Source organism: Bubalus bubalis, chromosome 12 (assembly GCF_019923935.1).
Source record: "Bubalus bubalis isolate 160015118507 breed Murrah chromosome 12, NDDB_SH_1, whole genome shotgun sequence".
NCBI lineage: Eukaryota > Metazoa > Chordata > Mammalia > Artiodactyla > Bovidae > Bubalus > Bubalus bubalis.
The window spans coordinates 73,191,661-73,207,740 of NC_059168.1; the positions used below are offsets into that span (position 1 = coordinate 73,191,661).

The window sequence follows — 16,080 nt, forward strand, 5'->3', positions numbered from 1 at the left end:
CAATATGTGTAGTTATAAATGAAATATATTTAGGAGAAGTATTGATTCTATACATTGAGATGGCTTCCATAAACAAGGTACTTAAGGCTGAAATCTGAAGAGTGAATTAATTGGAGCTTCTAAGAGAAAAGGTGAGGGTTATCATTGCAAGCAGCAGCATTAACTAGTACAAAGGCCAAGAAGTCAGAAGAATTGTAAGTTACAAAATGAAAAGAAAACTAGAGTAGGCCAGAGCAGAGAGGGTGCTGCAGGGGTCAGATTATTTTGATAATTCTGGGCTTTATTTTAAGCACATTGTGATATTATGGGTCAGTTTTCAGCTGGGCAGAGATGGCACAATCATACATATTTTTAAAAGGTCACTGGCTTCAGAGTGGAGAATTGATGACGGTGAGTGAAGTTACTGTCACTTAAGATAGGTAGGGAACACTGGAATATTAGGACACTGGGGTGGGAAATAAGTGAAGGTAAATACCACAGTTACTCAGTCACTTCTCTGTTGCATACACTTGCTATATGTAATTAAGATTCTGTACAGATTATGAAGCAGATAGTGTTTCTTCTATTTCACAGATGAGCAGATTAAGGATATTTACTGACTTGCCCATGATATACTCAGATCTGAACTCTAAGATTGGTCTGAATATATAAATCTGGCTCCTTAGGCCACACAGTGGTCTCTTTTCATGAGTTGCTATGTTTGTTTCCTCTGAGCAGTGTTAATTATAGGCCTCAGGTCTTTCAGCCCTGCTGGCTACTGTTAACCCCCTTTACTGCAGAGAGAATCAAATAAGGCTGTTGGCAGTATGACCGAAGTTACTTCTGTTCTTAGGCCTTGTGTATGAAGCATCTTGGTATATTTCCTTCGTGAAGTGTATCAGCATAAAATTATAGCACTACACTTATTCCTTTCCTTGAGAAATGCTCCCCACCCCCAACCCCTACTCCAACCCCAATCTCTTAAACATGGACCAAAAAAATTAGAAACTAAATTATCTCATGATAGTTATGTAATCTTTTGAGGTATTCTTGCTTCAGCTGCTTCAAACCCATATTATACTTACTTGACTTGACATCAGTATTGATTTCCTCTGTACCAGGGCTTTATCACCCATGCAGGGGCTGTCTGTTCCTTCAAGTTACTCAGTTATTTTTATTTAGTTACGTCATTCTGGAGTTACTTCCCTTGAAGATATATTCCTGCCATCGTGGGCAGTGTAGCCTATTTTACTTTTCTGCCATTGCTTCATTATTCATAAAAATGAATTTTTCAAGGGTTCTCTGGTTTTTTATATTTTCCTGAAATCAGATCTAAATTTTTGTTTTAAACAGTGTTAGTCTTCTGTATATCTTATGGGTTTTTGAAACTTTCATATTTCCTTCCAAGGAAAATTACACCAGATTTGTGAGGAAAAGATGATGGTGTCTATATCTGTTACCACATCTTTTCACCAGATGTGTGTGCCATTTACTTTCATTTTATGGGTTTTACCGTAAGAGATTTTTTTGTTTTGGTTTGGTTGGCTTGGGGTTTTTTGTTTGTTTTTTTGGTGTTTTTTTGTTTGTTTTGTTTTGGGTTTTAGGTACTAAGCTCTAGATGAGACTATTTGTTACTTTCTCTCAGACCTAAAGTGCTGTGTACAAGCCTCCAATCTCCATTCCATAATGCCAAAATCCAAAATGCTTGAAAAAGGTTTTTCAGTCTTTTGGTACCAAACTTCCCTTTGTCGGCAATTCTCTTCAACTGTTTTTCCTACTTCGTGTGAATATTCATGTATTTTACTGTATTTGGTTATAGGATTGCTGCCCCCGATCTCTCTGGTGATGTTACATAGTATATGGCATATCGTGTTGCCTTTCAAAAATCCAGATGTTTATGTCTGAAACAATTGACCTTAAGTTTTGGGGTCAGGGATCGTGCACTTGCGTCTGTATTGGTAGCGCTGGTTGCAGTGTGCCATGGCAGTTTGTTCCCTTGTCTAACAGTCCTGATAAACTTTGAACAAGAAAGCTTTCCTCCTTGGAGCCACAGACCCTAGTTTATTGAATACTTAATAAACAGTACTAAACAGAGTGGGTACTTAATACTGAAATTGAATACCAAAAATTAGGGCAAACCTTTTACCAGATAGGTTATTGAGCTACAGATTATAGCATGTTTTCTTTTTACTTAGTTATATGTTCTTTTTAAGCAGTTTCTTTCCTCTTCTGCTTCTTACTGAAATTTTGTCTTCACCACTTACAAAGCACTATGTGATCTTGAACCAGCTTACTTATTAACACCTCAGTATATTCGTTTGTTCATTTGTAAAAATGGTGTAATAATTTTGCTTACCTCAAAGGATTGTTGTGAGGTCTAACCAGAATGCTTCCTGGAATTTAGCACTCTTTTTGCTGTTAATGTAGCTGTTATTGATTCATATCCTGTTGGTTACCTTACTAACATATGGTCAGCCATTCTTTTATTGACTTTGAAGTCATTTTCAGTGCTTTGACACTTTTAACAATGCTGAAGTTAATCCTTGCATGTATGTTTGTAGGTCTTTGTGGTCTTATTTTGGGGGAATTGATTGAAGTGGGGTTGTTGAATCAGTAGCCCCTAATGGTTTTAATTTTAATGGATACTTCCATGTTACTTTCCTAGGACGGAATTGAGGTGGGGAGTAGGGGGTGGCAGTTTTCAGTCCCACCAGCAGTCTTTAAGAGTGCTTATTTTCCCGTAACCTTACCAGCAATGGGTTTTATCAGTTCACTTTTTAAAATGTAATGATAAGCTTATGGGAAATTATAAGAATAGTCCTGTGTATACCTCACCCTGCTTCCTCCAGTAGTAGCCTCTTATATATAGCTGTAGTATGATATCAAAGCCAGGAAACGGACGCTAGTACAGTACTGCCAACAGAGACTTGACTATATTTGATTTCTCCAAGTCTGACCAGTGGTGTCTCAGTTTCATTGTTTTCCTTTAACCACTGTTAAGTTTGGGCAGCTTTTCATGTATTCTGTTGGCCGTTTATACTGCATGTTCATATCCTTAATCCATTTTTTTCTAATTGGTTGTTTGTGTTTTCCTCAAAGAAGCTCTCTTAGGATTATTCATTATTGTCTGTCATTTGTTTTACAGTTACTTATTCTAGCTTTGTGTGTTTTGTGTAATTTTGTTGATGATATTACTTTGCTATACAGAAATGTTTATTTTTTATTTAGTTATTAAGGTTTTCTTTTGTGGTGTTCGAGTTTTCTCTCTTATGTCAAAAGTTTGCTCTATCCTGTAGGATGCCACACATTTCCATTTAGGAAAATGAATTGATTGCAATTACAAAGGAAAATTTTATATATAAATTTTCTACAGAAGTTTATTATATAGCTAAAACTCCAGAAAATATGATAAATGAATATTAACTTCCCTGGTGGCTCGGTGGTAAAGAATCTGCCTGTAATGCAGGAGGTGTGAGTTCAAGCCCTGGGTTGGGAAGAATCCCTGGAGAAGGAAATGGCAACTCATTCCAGTATTCTTGCCTGGAAATTCTCATGAACAGAGGGGCCTGGTAGTCTACAGTCTATGGGTTGCTTTTAAAAGAGTCCCACACAACTTAGTGAATCAGATCAGATCAGATCAGATCAGTCACTCAGTCGTGTCCAACTCTTTGCGACCCCATGAATCGCAGCACGCCAGGCCTCCCTGTCCACCACCAACTCCCAGAGTTCACTGAGACTCACGTCCATTGAGTCAGCGATGCCATCCAGCCATCTCATCCTCTGTCGTCCCCTTCTCCTCCTGCCCCCAATCCTCCCACCATCAGAGTCTTTTCCAATGAGTCAGCTCTTCGCATGAGGTGGCCAAAGTACTGGAGTTTCAGCTTTAGCATCATTCCTTCCAAAGAAATCCCAGGGCTCATCTCCTTCAGAATGGACTGGTTGGGTGTCCTTGCAGTCCAAGGGACTCTGAAGAGTCTTCTCCAACACCACAGTTCAAAAGCATCAATTCTTCGGCGCTCAGCTTTCTTCACAGTCCAACTCTCACATCCATACATGACCACTGGAAAAACCATAGCCTTGACTAGACGAACCTTTGTTGGCAAAGCAATGTCTCTGCTTTTGAATATGCTATCTAGGTTGGTCATAACTTTCCTTCCAAGGAGTAAGCGTCTGTTAATTTCATGGCTGCAGTCACCATCTGCAGTGATTTTGGAGCCCAGAAAAATAAAGTCTGACACTGTTTCCCCATCTATTTCCCATGAAGTGGTGGGACCGGATGCCATGATCCTCATTTTCTGAATGTTGAGCTTGAAGCCAACTTTTTCACTCTCCACTTTCACTTTCATCAAGAGGCTTTTGAGTTCCTCTTCACTTTCTGCCATAAGGGTGGTGTTATCTGCATATCTGAGGTTATTGATATTTCTCCCGGCAATCTTGATTCCAGTTTGTGATTCTTCCAGCCCAGCGTTTCTCATGATGTACTCTGCATATAAGTTAAATAAGCAGGGTGACAATATACAGCCTTGACGAACTCCTTTTCCTATTTGGAACCAGTCTGTTTGTTGTTCCATGTCCAGTTCTAACTGTTGCTTCCTGACCTGCATACAAATTTCTCAAGAGGCAGATCAGGTGGTCTGGTATTCCCATCTCTTTCAGAATTTTCCACAGTTTATTGTGATCCACACAGTCAAAGGCTTTGGCATAGTCAATAAAGCAGAAATAGATGTTTTCATAGTCAATAAAGCAGAAATAGGTGTTTTTCTGGAACTCTCTTGCTTTTTCCATGATCCAGCGGATGTTGGCAATTTGATCTCTGGTTCCTCTGCCTTGTCTAAAACCAGCTTGAACATCAGGAAGTTCACGGTTCACATATTGCTGAAGCCTGGCTTGGAGAATTTTGAGCATTACTTTACTAGTGTGTGAGATGAGTGCAATCGTGCGGTAGTTTGAGCATTCTTTGGCATTGCCTTTCTTTGGGATTGGAATGAAAACTGACCTTTTTCAGTCCTGTGGCCACTGCTGAGTTTTCCAAATTTGCTGGCATATTGAGTGCAGCACTTTCGCAGCATCATCTTTCAGGATTTGGAATAGCTCAACTGGAATTCCATCACCTCCACTAGCTTTGTTCGTAGTGATGCTTTCTAAGGCCCACTTGACTTCACATTCCAGGATGTCTGGCTCTACGTCAGTTATAGACAACAACATATTAGAATTAGTAAACTTTTAATCGAGTTTCTACATAGAAGATGAATATTCCAAAGCCTGTTTTATAAGTCTTTTTAAGTGATCTTATGATAGGTCTAAATATAAGAAGGAGAAGGCAATGGCAACCCACTCCAGTACTCTTGCCTGGAAAATCCCATGGATGGAGGAGCCTGGTAGGCTGCAGTCCATGGGGTCACTAAGGACTTAGTGACTTCACTTTCGCTTTTTACTTTCCTGCATTGGAGAAGGAAATGACAACCCACTCCAGTATTCTTGCCTGGAGAATCCCAGGAACGGTGGAGCCTGGTGGGCTGCGGTCTATGGGGTTGCACAGAGTCGGACACGACTGAAGCGACTTAGCAGCAGCAGCAGCAGCAAATATAAGAAACCATTATAATATAGATAAATATGGAATCGTTATGTTACACACTTGACACTAATATAATATTTTATGTCAATTATATCTTGGTTTAAAAAAGGCCATGGAAATATGTTCTTTCCATGACTAAAATTCATTCTGGTACAACAGTATGGAAGGAGATTAATATTGTTTATTTCTCTTTGTGTTTTATTTTTCCTCTCTGTTTTACTTCTGAACAGGCTTGTACTAAGCGAAATACATTAAAATTTTTTTTTCAGCTTTATTGAAGTGTGTTAACAAATGAAATTGTAGGTAAAATAAAATCTTTACAGAATACTTTTGTGATACTTCTGTGAGAGAAATTTTTCTTGACTTAAATGTTAGATGCTGAATTGAGATCAAGAAAATTATAAAATTGTTTTTTCTTTAGATATCTGGAAATTAATTTTACATCCATTTTCTCCATGGTCACCTCTCTAGATTTATAGACTTTTTATAGTTTATTGGAGAAGGAAATGGCAACCCACTCCAGTATTCTTGCCTGGAGAATCCCAGGGACAGGGGAGCCTGGTGGGCTGCTGTCTCTGGGGTCGCACAGAGTCGGACACGACTGAAGCGACTTAAAAATGTGTTTTGTCAAATGAGTGTTGATCCATTAATTTTATCTTAATTCAGTGTTACACAGGCTCTTCAGAGACTAGAAACTAATCATTGTGTTCGTTTTGTTTTGTTTTTTTTGACAGTGGAACTTCCCCTCTTGCATGCCTGAATGCCATGCTGCACACAAACTCCCGAGGTGAAGAAGGCATCTTCTATAAGGTTCCAGGTAGAATGGGAGTATATACTTTGAAGGTAAATATTTTTGTTAAGGAGTCATTTTAAAAGTGAAAACAGGAAGTGACTATATATAAATAATACTTGAATCATAGAGACAGAATTCTGTTCTTGAAGAGCTTACTTTCAAGAAGAAGTAAAAATTTCAATCCCATGTCCAGTACTTTTTTCTTTAATTAATCTGTAGCCATGTGTAGGTAGATTGGAGAAGTAACTTCACTTCATTCTCTGCCACAATATTATTTTGAAAGGATGAATTGAAAATTACTTCCAGTGACTTTTTAAAGGGCCTCACATCATTTAAATAATAATGAGTGTTACCGTGGAGCATATAGCTTTAATGCTTTATACTACTTTCTCATTTAATTCTCCGTTACAATTCAGAATTGTGATTATTATTTCTTTATTATAATGGAGAAAGCCGAAGTTCAGAAGATTGGATTTTCTTGCCCAGTGTTGGCCAGATAGTATTAGAGCCAGAATATGAACTCAGATCTGACTGAATTTCCATTTTCTTTTTACCATAACAAGCTTGCTAATTTCTAATTCCTGCACTAAAAAGGGATCTTGACTTATCATTGTCCTTACAGTTATAAACAGAAAAACCAACTCAAATGAACTTGAGGAAAACAGAGAATTTATTAGTTCACATAGCTCAAAGTTTTAGGGAAACTCAGCCTGAATTCAGGAGCTCAAATGATTGTCATCAGAAATGGGTCTCTCTGCTTTCTTTTGGTTTCATTCTAAGGCAGGCCTTCTCCTCATCTACATGACTTCACTCACAAGCCCCATTCTGCACGCTGTAAGCCTGGGGGGAAAGAGTCTCACAAACTGAAGCAGGAGCCCTTTTAGTTAGTTCTGTTGTAGCTTAATTGGTATGGCTTGGCGCAAGTGCCTGTACCTAAACGATCACCTTTGCCAAATGTATTGAATCTTCTGATGGCTGCCCTTAGGTTCATGATCACCCTTGATATGAAGGTGTGGTTAAGCCCTCTCTATCCAGATGGACTGAGGAGAGCGTTATTTCTCAAAGGAAATTTATCATCAGTGACTTATGTCCACATGTGTGTGCAACTCTTTTCCCCTCTTACCTTTTTAGCTTTGGCTATAGTCATCACTGTGCTTGGTGGTAGTGTGTAGCATGCTAATTTTTAAAAGATCTAACTCACCTTTAATACCTTCTTTTAAAACACCTTGTTCAACTTCTTAGGGTTACAGGGATCTAGCCCACATGGAGCTTTCTATGTTTCTTTTAGGTTTGAGCTGTTGTAGACCTTCCATATTGTTAAAAATATTTATTAAATGCCTACTCTGTACTGGACACATAGAGGCTATAAAGAAGGATAAATTAAGGTTCCTGATCTCTTAAATCTCACATAGTTACTGAAATAATTAGTGACAGAATGTACTGTGCTATAAAGTGCTGTTATAGTGTAGAGAAATAAAGATTCATCTTGAGTAAAGGAATTTATAAGTTTTTGTTTTTATTTTTGCTATTTTAAAGTTGTAAAATTTGAGTTGAACTTTGGTAATGGGAGGAAGGGCCTTCCAGGACAAGGGGATAGGTTAAGCAGAGGCACAGATAAAAGGATTCAGAATGGACTTGGGAGTAAATTGGAGTGGTTAGACCATAATCTGTGTGTGGGCTGGTGTGGTAAGGAGTCGGGGTGGGGTAAATGTTAGGTGAAGAACACACTTTGGAGGCTTTTGAAAACCTGACTCAGCAATTGGAGAGAGGAGGAGGGAGGGTAGTCATGTGTTGAGGAAGTGGCAGAGGCTTTCAGGAGAATAGCATGATCAAATCCATGTTTAGGAAGATAATTCAATTAGGATACACTTAAGAGTTAAGCAGGGAAACTTGTCAAAAAGATGGTTATGATTGTTTTGAAGTGATAATTGGGCTATACTATGAGAGTGATTGGGGCTTCTCTCGTGGCTCAGAGGTAAAGAATCTGCCTGCAGTGTGGGAGACCAGGGTTTGATCCTTGGGTCAGAAAGATCCCCTGGAGAAGGGAATGGCTACCCCCTCTAGTATTCTTGCCTGGAGAATTCCATGGACAGAGAAACCTGGCAGGTTATAGTCCATGGGGTCGCAAAGAGTCAGACACGACTGAGCGACTAACACTTTTCATGAGACTGCTAAAAGATGGAGGCAAGGAACATTAGAGAAATAAAATGTGAACTCTTGGGAGTAAATGAACGGATGCAGTGATTCTAAGATGTGGGGTGTGAGTTGATCCTGGAGGGATCACAAGTTTAGGAAGATAGTTATATTTGTACTAAAGTATTTGTTGAACTTATGGATCAAGAGGTCTCTTTGGCAACTAATCCGTAGAAGTTTCCTGCATTTTGAAAGAAAGAATAGAAAAATAAGGGATATGTGTTTTTAGAAAATGGTATAACATGTGAAATGGCACTGGAGTATAAACCTAAGTGAGAAAAAAACAATTCCTTACCAGATCAGAGGTTGCTGTCTTCTTTTCTTTTTTGTTGACCACACCCTGTGGCATGTGGGATCTTAGTTCCCCCATCAGTAATCAAATCCATGCCCCCTCTGGTGCAAGCTCAGAGTCTTAACCACTGAACCAAAAGGGAAGCCCCCAGAGATAACTGCCTTGATTATAATGTTGTGAGTGCCAGTTGTAGGTAGGATGGTCATGTGTCAAAATTATTTTTGATCTGATAATAAAAATAAATTATGTGGGAAAACAAAATATATTGAGAGGAAAAAAGAATCATTCCTAGTTTTATAACTTAGCATTCACTAATGTATTTATATTTTATATACTATATAAATACATAGCAGCCAGCTAATATTTATTGAACCTTATCATATGCTAGGCACTGTACTAAGCATTTTACATTTATTAACTCATTTAATTTCAGAATGATCTTTTAAGGTAGGTACTATTACCTCATCTTACAGGGAAGCTGAGGCATGAGCGTTTAAGACTTTGCCCAGAGCTGCATCATTAGGAGAAGATAAGGCCAAAATTCAAACCCTAGATTCTTAATTTTACAGCTTCCCTGTTATATCTATCATACTGTGGCTGACACAGGAATCGTTTCTGATTAGCATTCTCACTATGCAGTGCAGAAACCAAAGATTCAACGATTTTTTTTTTTAATGATTCCTTTTATATTTGACTCTTGCTACTTACTAGCGAATTTTTGGAACCAAATAGATTCAAATAATTGCCATCTCTTTCTTGCTGTCCAGACTCTTATCTGAATTTATAATACATAATGGCACTTATATACACACAAATATATATACATTATATGGATGATGGGTATGCTTACATTTTTAAAAATTGTTATTGTATACATTTTATAGATTTCATTTCATCATTTACCTGGACTTATATATAGCAAGTTTTTGTCTAAGGCTCTGTGTTGTACGTGCATAAGATTGTCATGTATAATTTTTATCTTTGAGTATAGAAGCAAACAGTAGCTAATTTGACACAAAGAAGAGAGGTGACAGGAATCAGAAATTGCTGGTTCTGCTACTGAATCTTACAATTCTAAAAAATAATCAGCACAATTGCAAGTCACAATAATGCATATCAGAAATTTAATTCCTGTTTGCTGAAATGGTAATGATTAATCCTAATTGGATGCCTACATTTTCAGAAAGATGTGCCGGATGGGGTGAAAGAGCTTTCAGAAGGTTCAGAAGAAAGCAGTGATGGTCAGTCAGATTCCCAGAGTTCTGAGAACAGCAGCAGCAGCAGTGATGGTGGCAGCAACAAGGAGGGAAAAAAGAGCAGGTGGAGAAGGAAAGGTAAATCCACCTGACCCCTCAACAAAGGACTGAATGCCGTAGCATAAACGCCCTTGTTAATAGTTCTTCTTCTTCCAGACCCCGGGTCGGTTATTCTCTTTCCTTTACTAGTTAGATCAGTACTGTCCCATGGAATTTCCTGCAGTGATGGAAGTGTTCTGCATCTATGTTGTGTAACTCAACAAAGTAGTCACTAGCACCATGCGTCTTTTGAGCACTTGAAATACAGCTAGTGTGACAGAGAAACTGAATTTTCACTTTATGTTAACCTGAATTTAAATAGCCACATATGGCTAGTCGCCATCGCATTGGACAACTCTAGGTTTTTACCTGGGTTTATTTTCAGCTCTTGGCTACCTGTAACCCTTCTTAGGATGCTATTATGTTATTTACCTCTTTAATACTCTCTTCTAAAATTTGAGGACTAAATTGCTTTAACAGCTCACTCCTTACTAGGAAAAGAATGCTTTTCATTTCTACTAGCAAAGACTAAATTTAGTCTGCTAGTCTTTGCCCTCATCTCCTGCTTGGTTTCTGCTTTATAGTTTACCCCAAATTGTTTTTTTAGAGAATAACATCTTTGTTGCTGTAGCTTCCCTGGGATGAATTTTCCACTTAGAGATACATTTTATTACCTAGTCTTGCTAATTATCTGTAGCTTCTTTTTCAACAGTCTTTTTGAAGAGGCAAAATCATTTTTACCCCAGTATTGGTAAATTGAGCCATATATGGCAGGACAGATTTTAAGCCAGCTCATGCTGGTTACTTTATAAGGACTGATGTAGTGATATGCCAGAGCAAAACAGACATTCAAGAATTTCCCTAGCTTGGATATCCTCTTAGGTTTCAGTTGTAGGTGAGTTGTCTTTGAATCTAGAATTTAGAGATAACACTTATTAGAATAATTGACTCAATGTTAAGTGCTAGTAGAGCTATTGATTTTTGAACTGTATCAGAAAAGTCATCAGGTTTATTACCATTTCTGTGTTAATGTGTGGATTACTCTTGGAGAAAATTTAGATAACTGGTTGTGTTATCTGAGTTCTCTCATAACAGCTGCTACACATGTTATTTGGACAAATTTTGAAACCAGGGGATCTTAGCTTTAAAATCACAACCACTTAGAGAACAGCCCAGACCCTAAGTGTTATGAACAAATGGAATAAAGGCAAGGCAAGATTGGGACCTGTGACCAACATTCTTTAAAAAAAAAAAAAAAATTGATTTATATATTTGGCTGTGTAGGGTCTTTCTTAGTTGTGGCACACAAGATCTCTGCTGCAGTGTATAAACTCTCCATTTGTGGCGCATGGGTTCCGGAGTGCACAGGCTTAGTTCCCTGATCAGGCACTGAACCCACATCCCCTGCATTGCAAGGCAGATTCTCAACCACTGGACCACCAGGGAGATCCTCAGTATTCTTGATATGTATTTTTTAAAAGTAATCCCAGTTAGTAGTGAAGAGAGGTGTGTCCAGTGTCTTAATGTTTCTCAGATTATACTAAAGACCACCCCCCCTCCTTTTTTTTTCCTGTTCTTTTTTTGGAAGATGGAGCCAAAAGTATATAGGCCTCTTTCTCTCCTCTGCTTCCCCCCAGTTTACATTTTTCTTTTTAAGTTTGGGAATTGTTGATCTAGGATTAGGAACCAAACCAGGTCATCAAGCAAGAGAAACAGATGTCATAATTTCTGGATGTGGCTGGAAACAGGGAAATGAGCATTAAAGATGGTCAGTAAACTGGGAACAAAGTCACGGTTGTGTAGGTCTTTGCTTTTTGGCAGCTCATAGGCTGGAATAGCTGTTTTAGGTAGTGATTGTTACATGGTTGTGAAAGGCTATCTGTGAGGTAAATGTGTTGTGATTACAGGAGGATTTAAGAAATAACAGTTGAACCCCATTCTCAGTAGCTTCAGTTCAGTTGCTCAGTCATGTCCAACTCTTTGTGACCCTATGGACTGAAGCACTCCAGGCTTCCCTGTCCATCACCAACTCCTGGAGTTTGCTCAGACTCATGTCCATTGAGTTGGTGATGCCATCCAACCATCTCATCCTCTGTCCCCTTCTCCTCCTCTCAGTAGGTTAATGGCTAGATTAAAATATTACAACCTTGCCCCATACTTGGCATAATAATAGAAGATATTAACATCAAGGTTATAGCAAATTCAAAATTGTAGTCAACATAAATTATTTTCTAACTGCCTCTGATGCATTCTTCTTGAAATTGTCACAGTATTAACTACTTAGCCTCAGTTTATGTTGAGATCTTAAGATCTTTTCTGATTGTAGCCTGTTAAACTGAGATTAGGATGAACGTCACGTGGTGTTTGAAAGGTGGAGATGAGAAGTGTATGTGATGTCATATGGAATTCACATCGACTCTGGCAGCTCTGATATCTTAAGAAATGGATAAATGCTAAGCTAGCAATAATGAAGAATGATTTAGTCTCTCATAGGATGTACTTCTCTCATTCTTGAGTCGTGCATATGGCATAGGCATAGAAGTGTAGTTTTAATTTTCTGTTGTATGCATATGAGTATTTTTGTAGTCCAGTGCAAATTAAAGTGGAAAACTTGTAATTAGCAGTGATAGTAGTAGCATGCTGCAGAACAATTCTAAGTCAATTGCAGGTATTAATAAAGGTAAAACAAATGTGTGTCTATTTCGTTTTCTTATTTAGAGCTTTTACTCTCAATCTGACATCACTTTATTGCAAATGCATTGTAAGACAGGAAGAACACTGAGATAGTATCGAAACCCACTTCCTTTTATGTACAAAAATAAAGAGCTCTGACAGCAAAACTGATACTTCTAGTTGGAAATCGATAGAGACTCTCTTGAAATAGGTATACCTTTCAGCCAAATAGGAACAGAGAGTAGAACCTTGAAATTCAGTCAAATGTTAAAACTAGTTTATTGATTTCTGTGTAAGGTGGAAGAACTTAGAAGTTTGTAGTTTTGGTTCCTAATTTCCAGACAGGAAACAATGTTCAGAGAAGAGCTTTATGGAATTCCAAGTCAAGGTAAGATGGAATAACACCAGAAAAATGATTAAAATCAACCTTTTCTGTTGCTTTTTGGGTAGGATCGTATCTAAGTGAAGTCTGCCTTTTCCCTGAAATATGATATTGCAGCATGAAATAACTACATGTATTATTGTTTTCATCTTCTGATAAAATTATTTATTATTATTGTGTTTATATATTTTTAATAATAAAATTATTTTTATTATTAATTTGTGAAAATTAAAACTCTCCCTTAAGAGAAGTATTGCTCTTTTTGACCATGAAGACGATTTGGGGAACTTAAATTGTTATCAGTCTTTCAACGATTAATCCTTTAACTGTATAAAGCTCAGTTTCAATTTTGGTATTACTGCTTCATTATTTCTGATAGTCCCTCTAATACTTCAGAGGGTCTCACTGAATATCTTCAGGAGAAAAAATAAAATACTAAGAGATATTTACTAATTCTTTTAATTCAAATGCATTTAATATGAATAGTCCATTACCCTTTGGACCTTGTTCCATATGATAATCATTTGTTGAAATGGAAAATTCCCAATGCTATATTGAAAAGCGGTGCCTTCTGAGCTTATACCTAGTGGATGGTACAGATGGATCCAACAAGCTGAAACTACTTCAGTAAACTAGATAAGTAAAACTGGTTTTAATGAGCCTCAAGTTCTAAATCACTTGGAAAGCTGGTTTCTCGGTATATTACAGTTGAACATGTATCAGAATCACCTGGAGAGCTCATTAAGACAGATTCCTGGGCCCTACCTTCACAGTTTCTTGTTCAGTAGAGTTGGGTTGGGATTCAGTAATTTGCATTTTGTAGATAATAATGGTATCATTCTTGGTACAATACCTTAGAAACCAGTGTTTAAAACAGTGTAATAATAAGGACAAAAGACTAGAAATTACTAAACTACTCATCAGAGTCCAGTTGAAGAAATTATGATACATCTGCACAATGGAATTTTATGTAGCTATTAAAAGGACGATGATCTTTCAGTCTCTGCCTCTGTCTTCACATGGACTTCTCCTCTGTGTTTGTCTTGTGTTTAAGGTAACTCGTCATTTGATTTTAAGACCCACTGGGCTCATCCAAGATGATTTCCTTGTCTCAAAATCAGTTATATCTGCCAAGTCTCCTTTTCCAAATATTATAACATTTCTGGGGGTTAGGACATGGACACTTTTAGTGGCCACCACTTAACGCACTACAAGTACTCACTCTTCTGAAACTATGCAAAGTTCAACTGTTGGTTGTGCTCCTTACTACCTGAGTCCTTTTGCAGGCTAATTAAATTTCTAGATAAGGAAAATGTAGATGATACCATCACAATATGCAGGTGTTTACATTTAATATTTATATATAAATACACATCCTTGAAATTTTTTCATATTTTTATTTGCATAGAAAAATGTCAACAAGGATACCAATCCAACTATATTATTTAGTTATCTCAGAGGGTAGAATTGGAGGAGATTGGGTGGGAATAGAAAGAGAAGTTGTATCTACCTTATTGTTCAAGTCGCCAAGTCGTGTCCAGTTGTTTGCAGCCCCATGAAATGCAGCATGCCAGAGTTCACTGTCTCCCAGAGTTTGCTTAGATTCATGTCCATTGAGTTGGTGATGCCATCCAACCATCTCATCCTCTTTTGCCCTCAATTTTTCCCAGAATTACAATCTTTTCCAATGAGTCGGTTCTTCGCGTTAGAGGATGGTTATAAGAGTTCAGTGAAATTCTGTTCAAATGAACCTAGCACAGCATTAGGCGCATAGATGATGTTTAATTCTTGGTTACTCTAATAAAGTTAATGTGTCTTAGAGATAATGTAGGCACTAGAAGGATTAAAAGAGATGAGTTTATCAATGTGTTTAAATCGTGCTTGCTCTTTGTAGTTCTGAACCTTTAATATTTGAAAGTTTCATTAAAGTTGTGAGACCAGTATTTGGCATTAAGTCAACTTTGGGAGATTTTCCTCATTGGTAGGTCCTGGAATTTTCTTGATTTATTTTAGTTGGCTTCAAGATATGTTTATGGATTCATTTGCTAGAAAGGGCTTTTGCCTTAAAGGGAAACATTCCAAAGGTTTGCCCCGGTAATCACAGATAGCTTTATTGTGTGTTTTCCAGGCCACAGTTAGAATTCTTGCATTCTTTAATGGGGTCATTTTGGTTGGTTTGATTTTTGTTTATTTTTAGATATTGGGGCAGTTGAGGACATGTATATTCTCAGATTTCCGCAAACTATTAAAAAGAAAGTAAATATAGTTAAATATTAATAGTTTTTAGCTTTATTTTCATAATGTCCATTAAAAACATTGGTCAAATCAAGAAGACAGACAATAGCAAGTGTTGACAAGAGTGTGGAAAAATTGGAACACTCATACATTTCTGATGGAACTGTAAAAATGGTGCAGCCATTTTAGAAGTCAGTTTAGGACTTCCTTAAAAAGTTTAAACATAGAGTTACTGAAAAACCCAGCAATTTCACTTTTAGATATGAACCCAGGAGGGTTGAAAACATATGTCCAACACAAAATCCTGCTAATGAGTGTTCATAATGGCCAAAAAGTGAAAACAGTCCAAATGTCTGTCAGCTCATGAATAACAAAATGTGGTATATGCATACAGTAGAATATTATTTGGTGATACAAAGAATAAAGTATTGATACATGCTGAAACATAGATGAATCTTTAAAACACTAATTTTAAAAAAAAAAAAAGCCCATCACTAAAGAGGGAAGTCAGTTAGGGGGAAAGAAGAATGACAGCTAACCAGTACAGAATTTTTTAATGGGTGATAACAATTGATTCTGATGATGGTTGCACAACTTTGCAAATATTTTTAAAGCCATTAAATTTTACACTTCAGGTGCATTGTATGGTATAGGAATTGTATC

General features: G+C 37.4%; 1 protein-coding gene across 6 annotated transcripts in view; it reads left to right on the plus strand.

Annotated features, from left to right (window-relative positions):
• Positions 1-16,080, plus strand: part of ASXL2 (ASXL transcriptional regulator 2) — a 109,742-nt gene that overhangs the window by 66,053 nt on the left and 27,609 nt on the right. For 3 of the 6 annotated variants that reach the window (XM_044926156.2, XM_044926153.2, XM_044926152.2), the window contains 2 exons: positions 6,289-6,397; positions 10,016-10,166. In XM_044926156.2, coding sequence (XP_044782091.2) covers positions 6,289-6,397; positions 10,016-10,166 — 260 coding nt within the window. Of the gene's footprint in view, positions 1-6,288; positions 6,398-10,015; positions 10,167-10,222; positions 13,189-16,080 lie in introns of those variants that run through there. The other 3 variants (XM_044926154.2, XM_006046231.4, XM_044926155.2) reach the window with 2 other exon arrangements.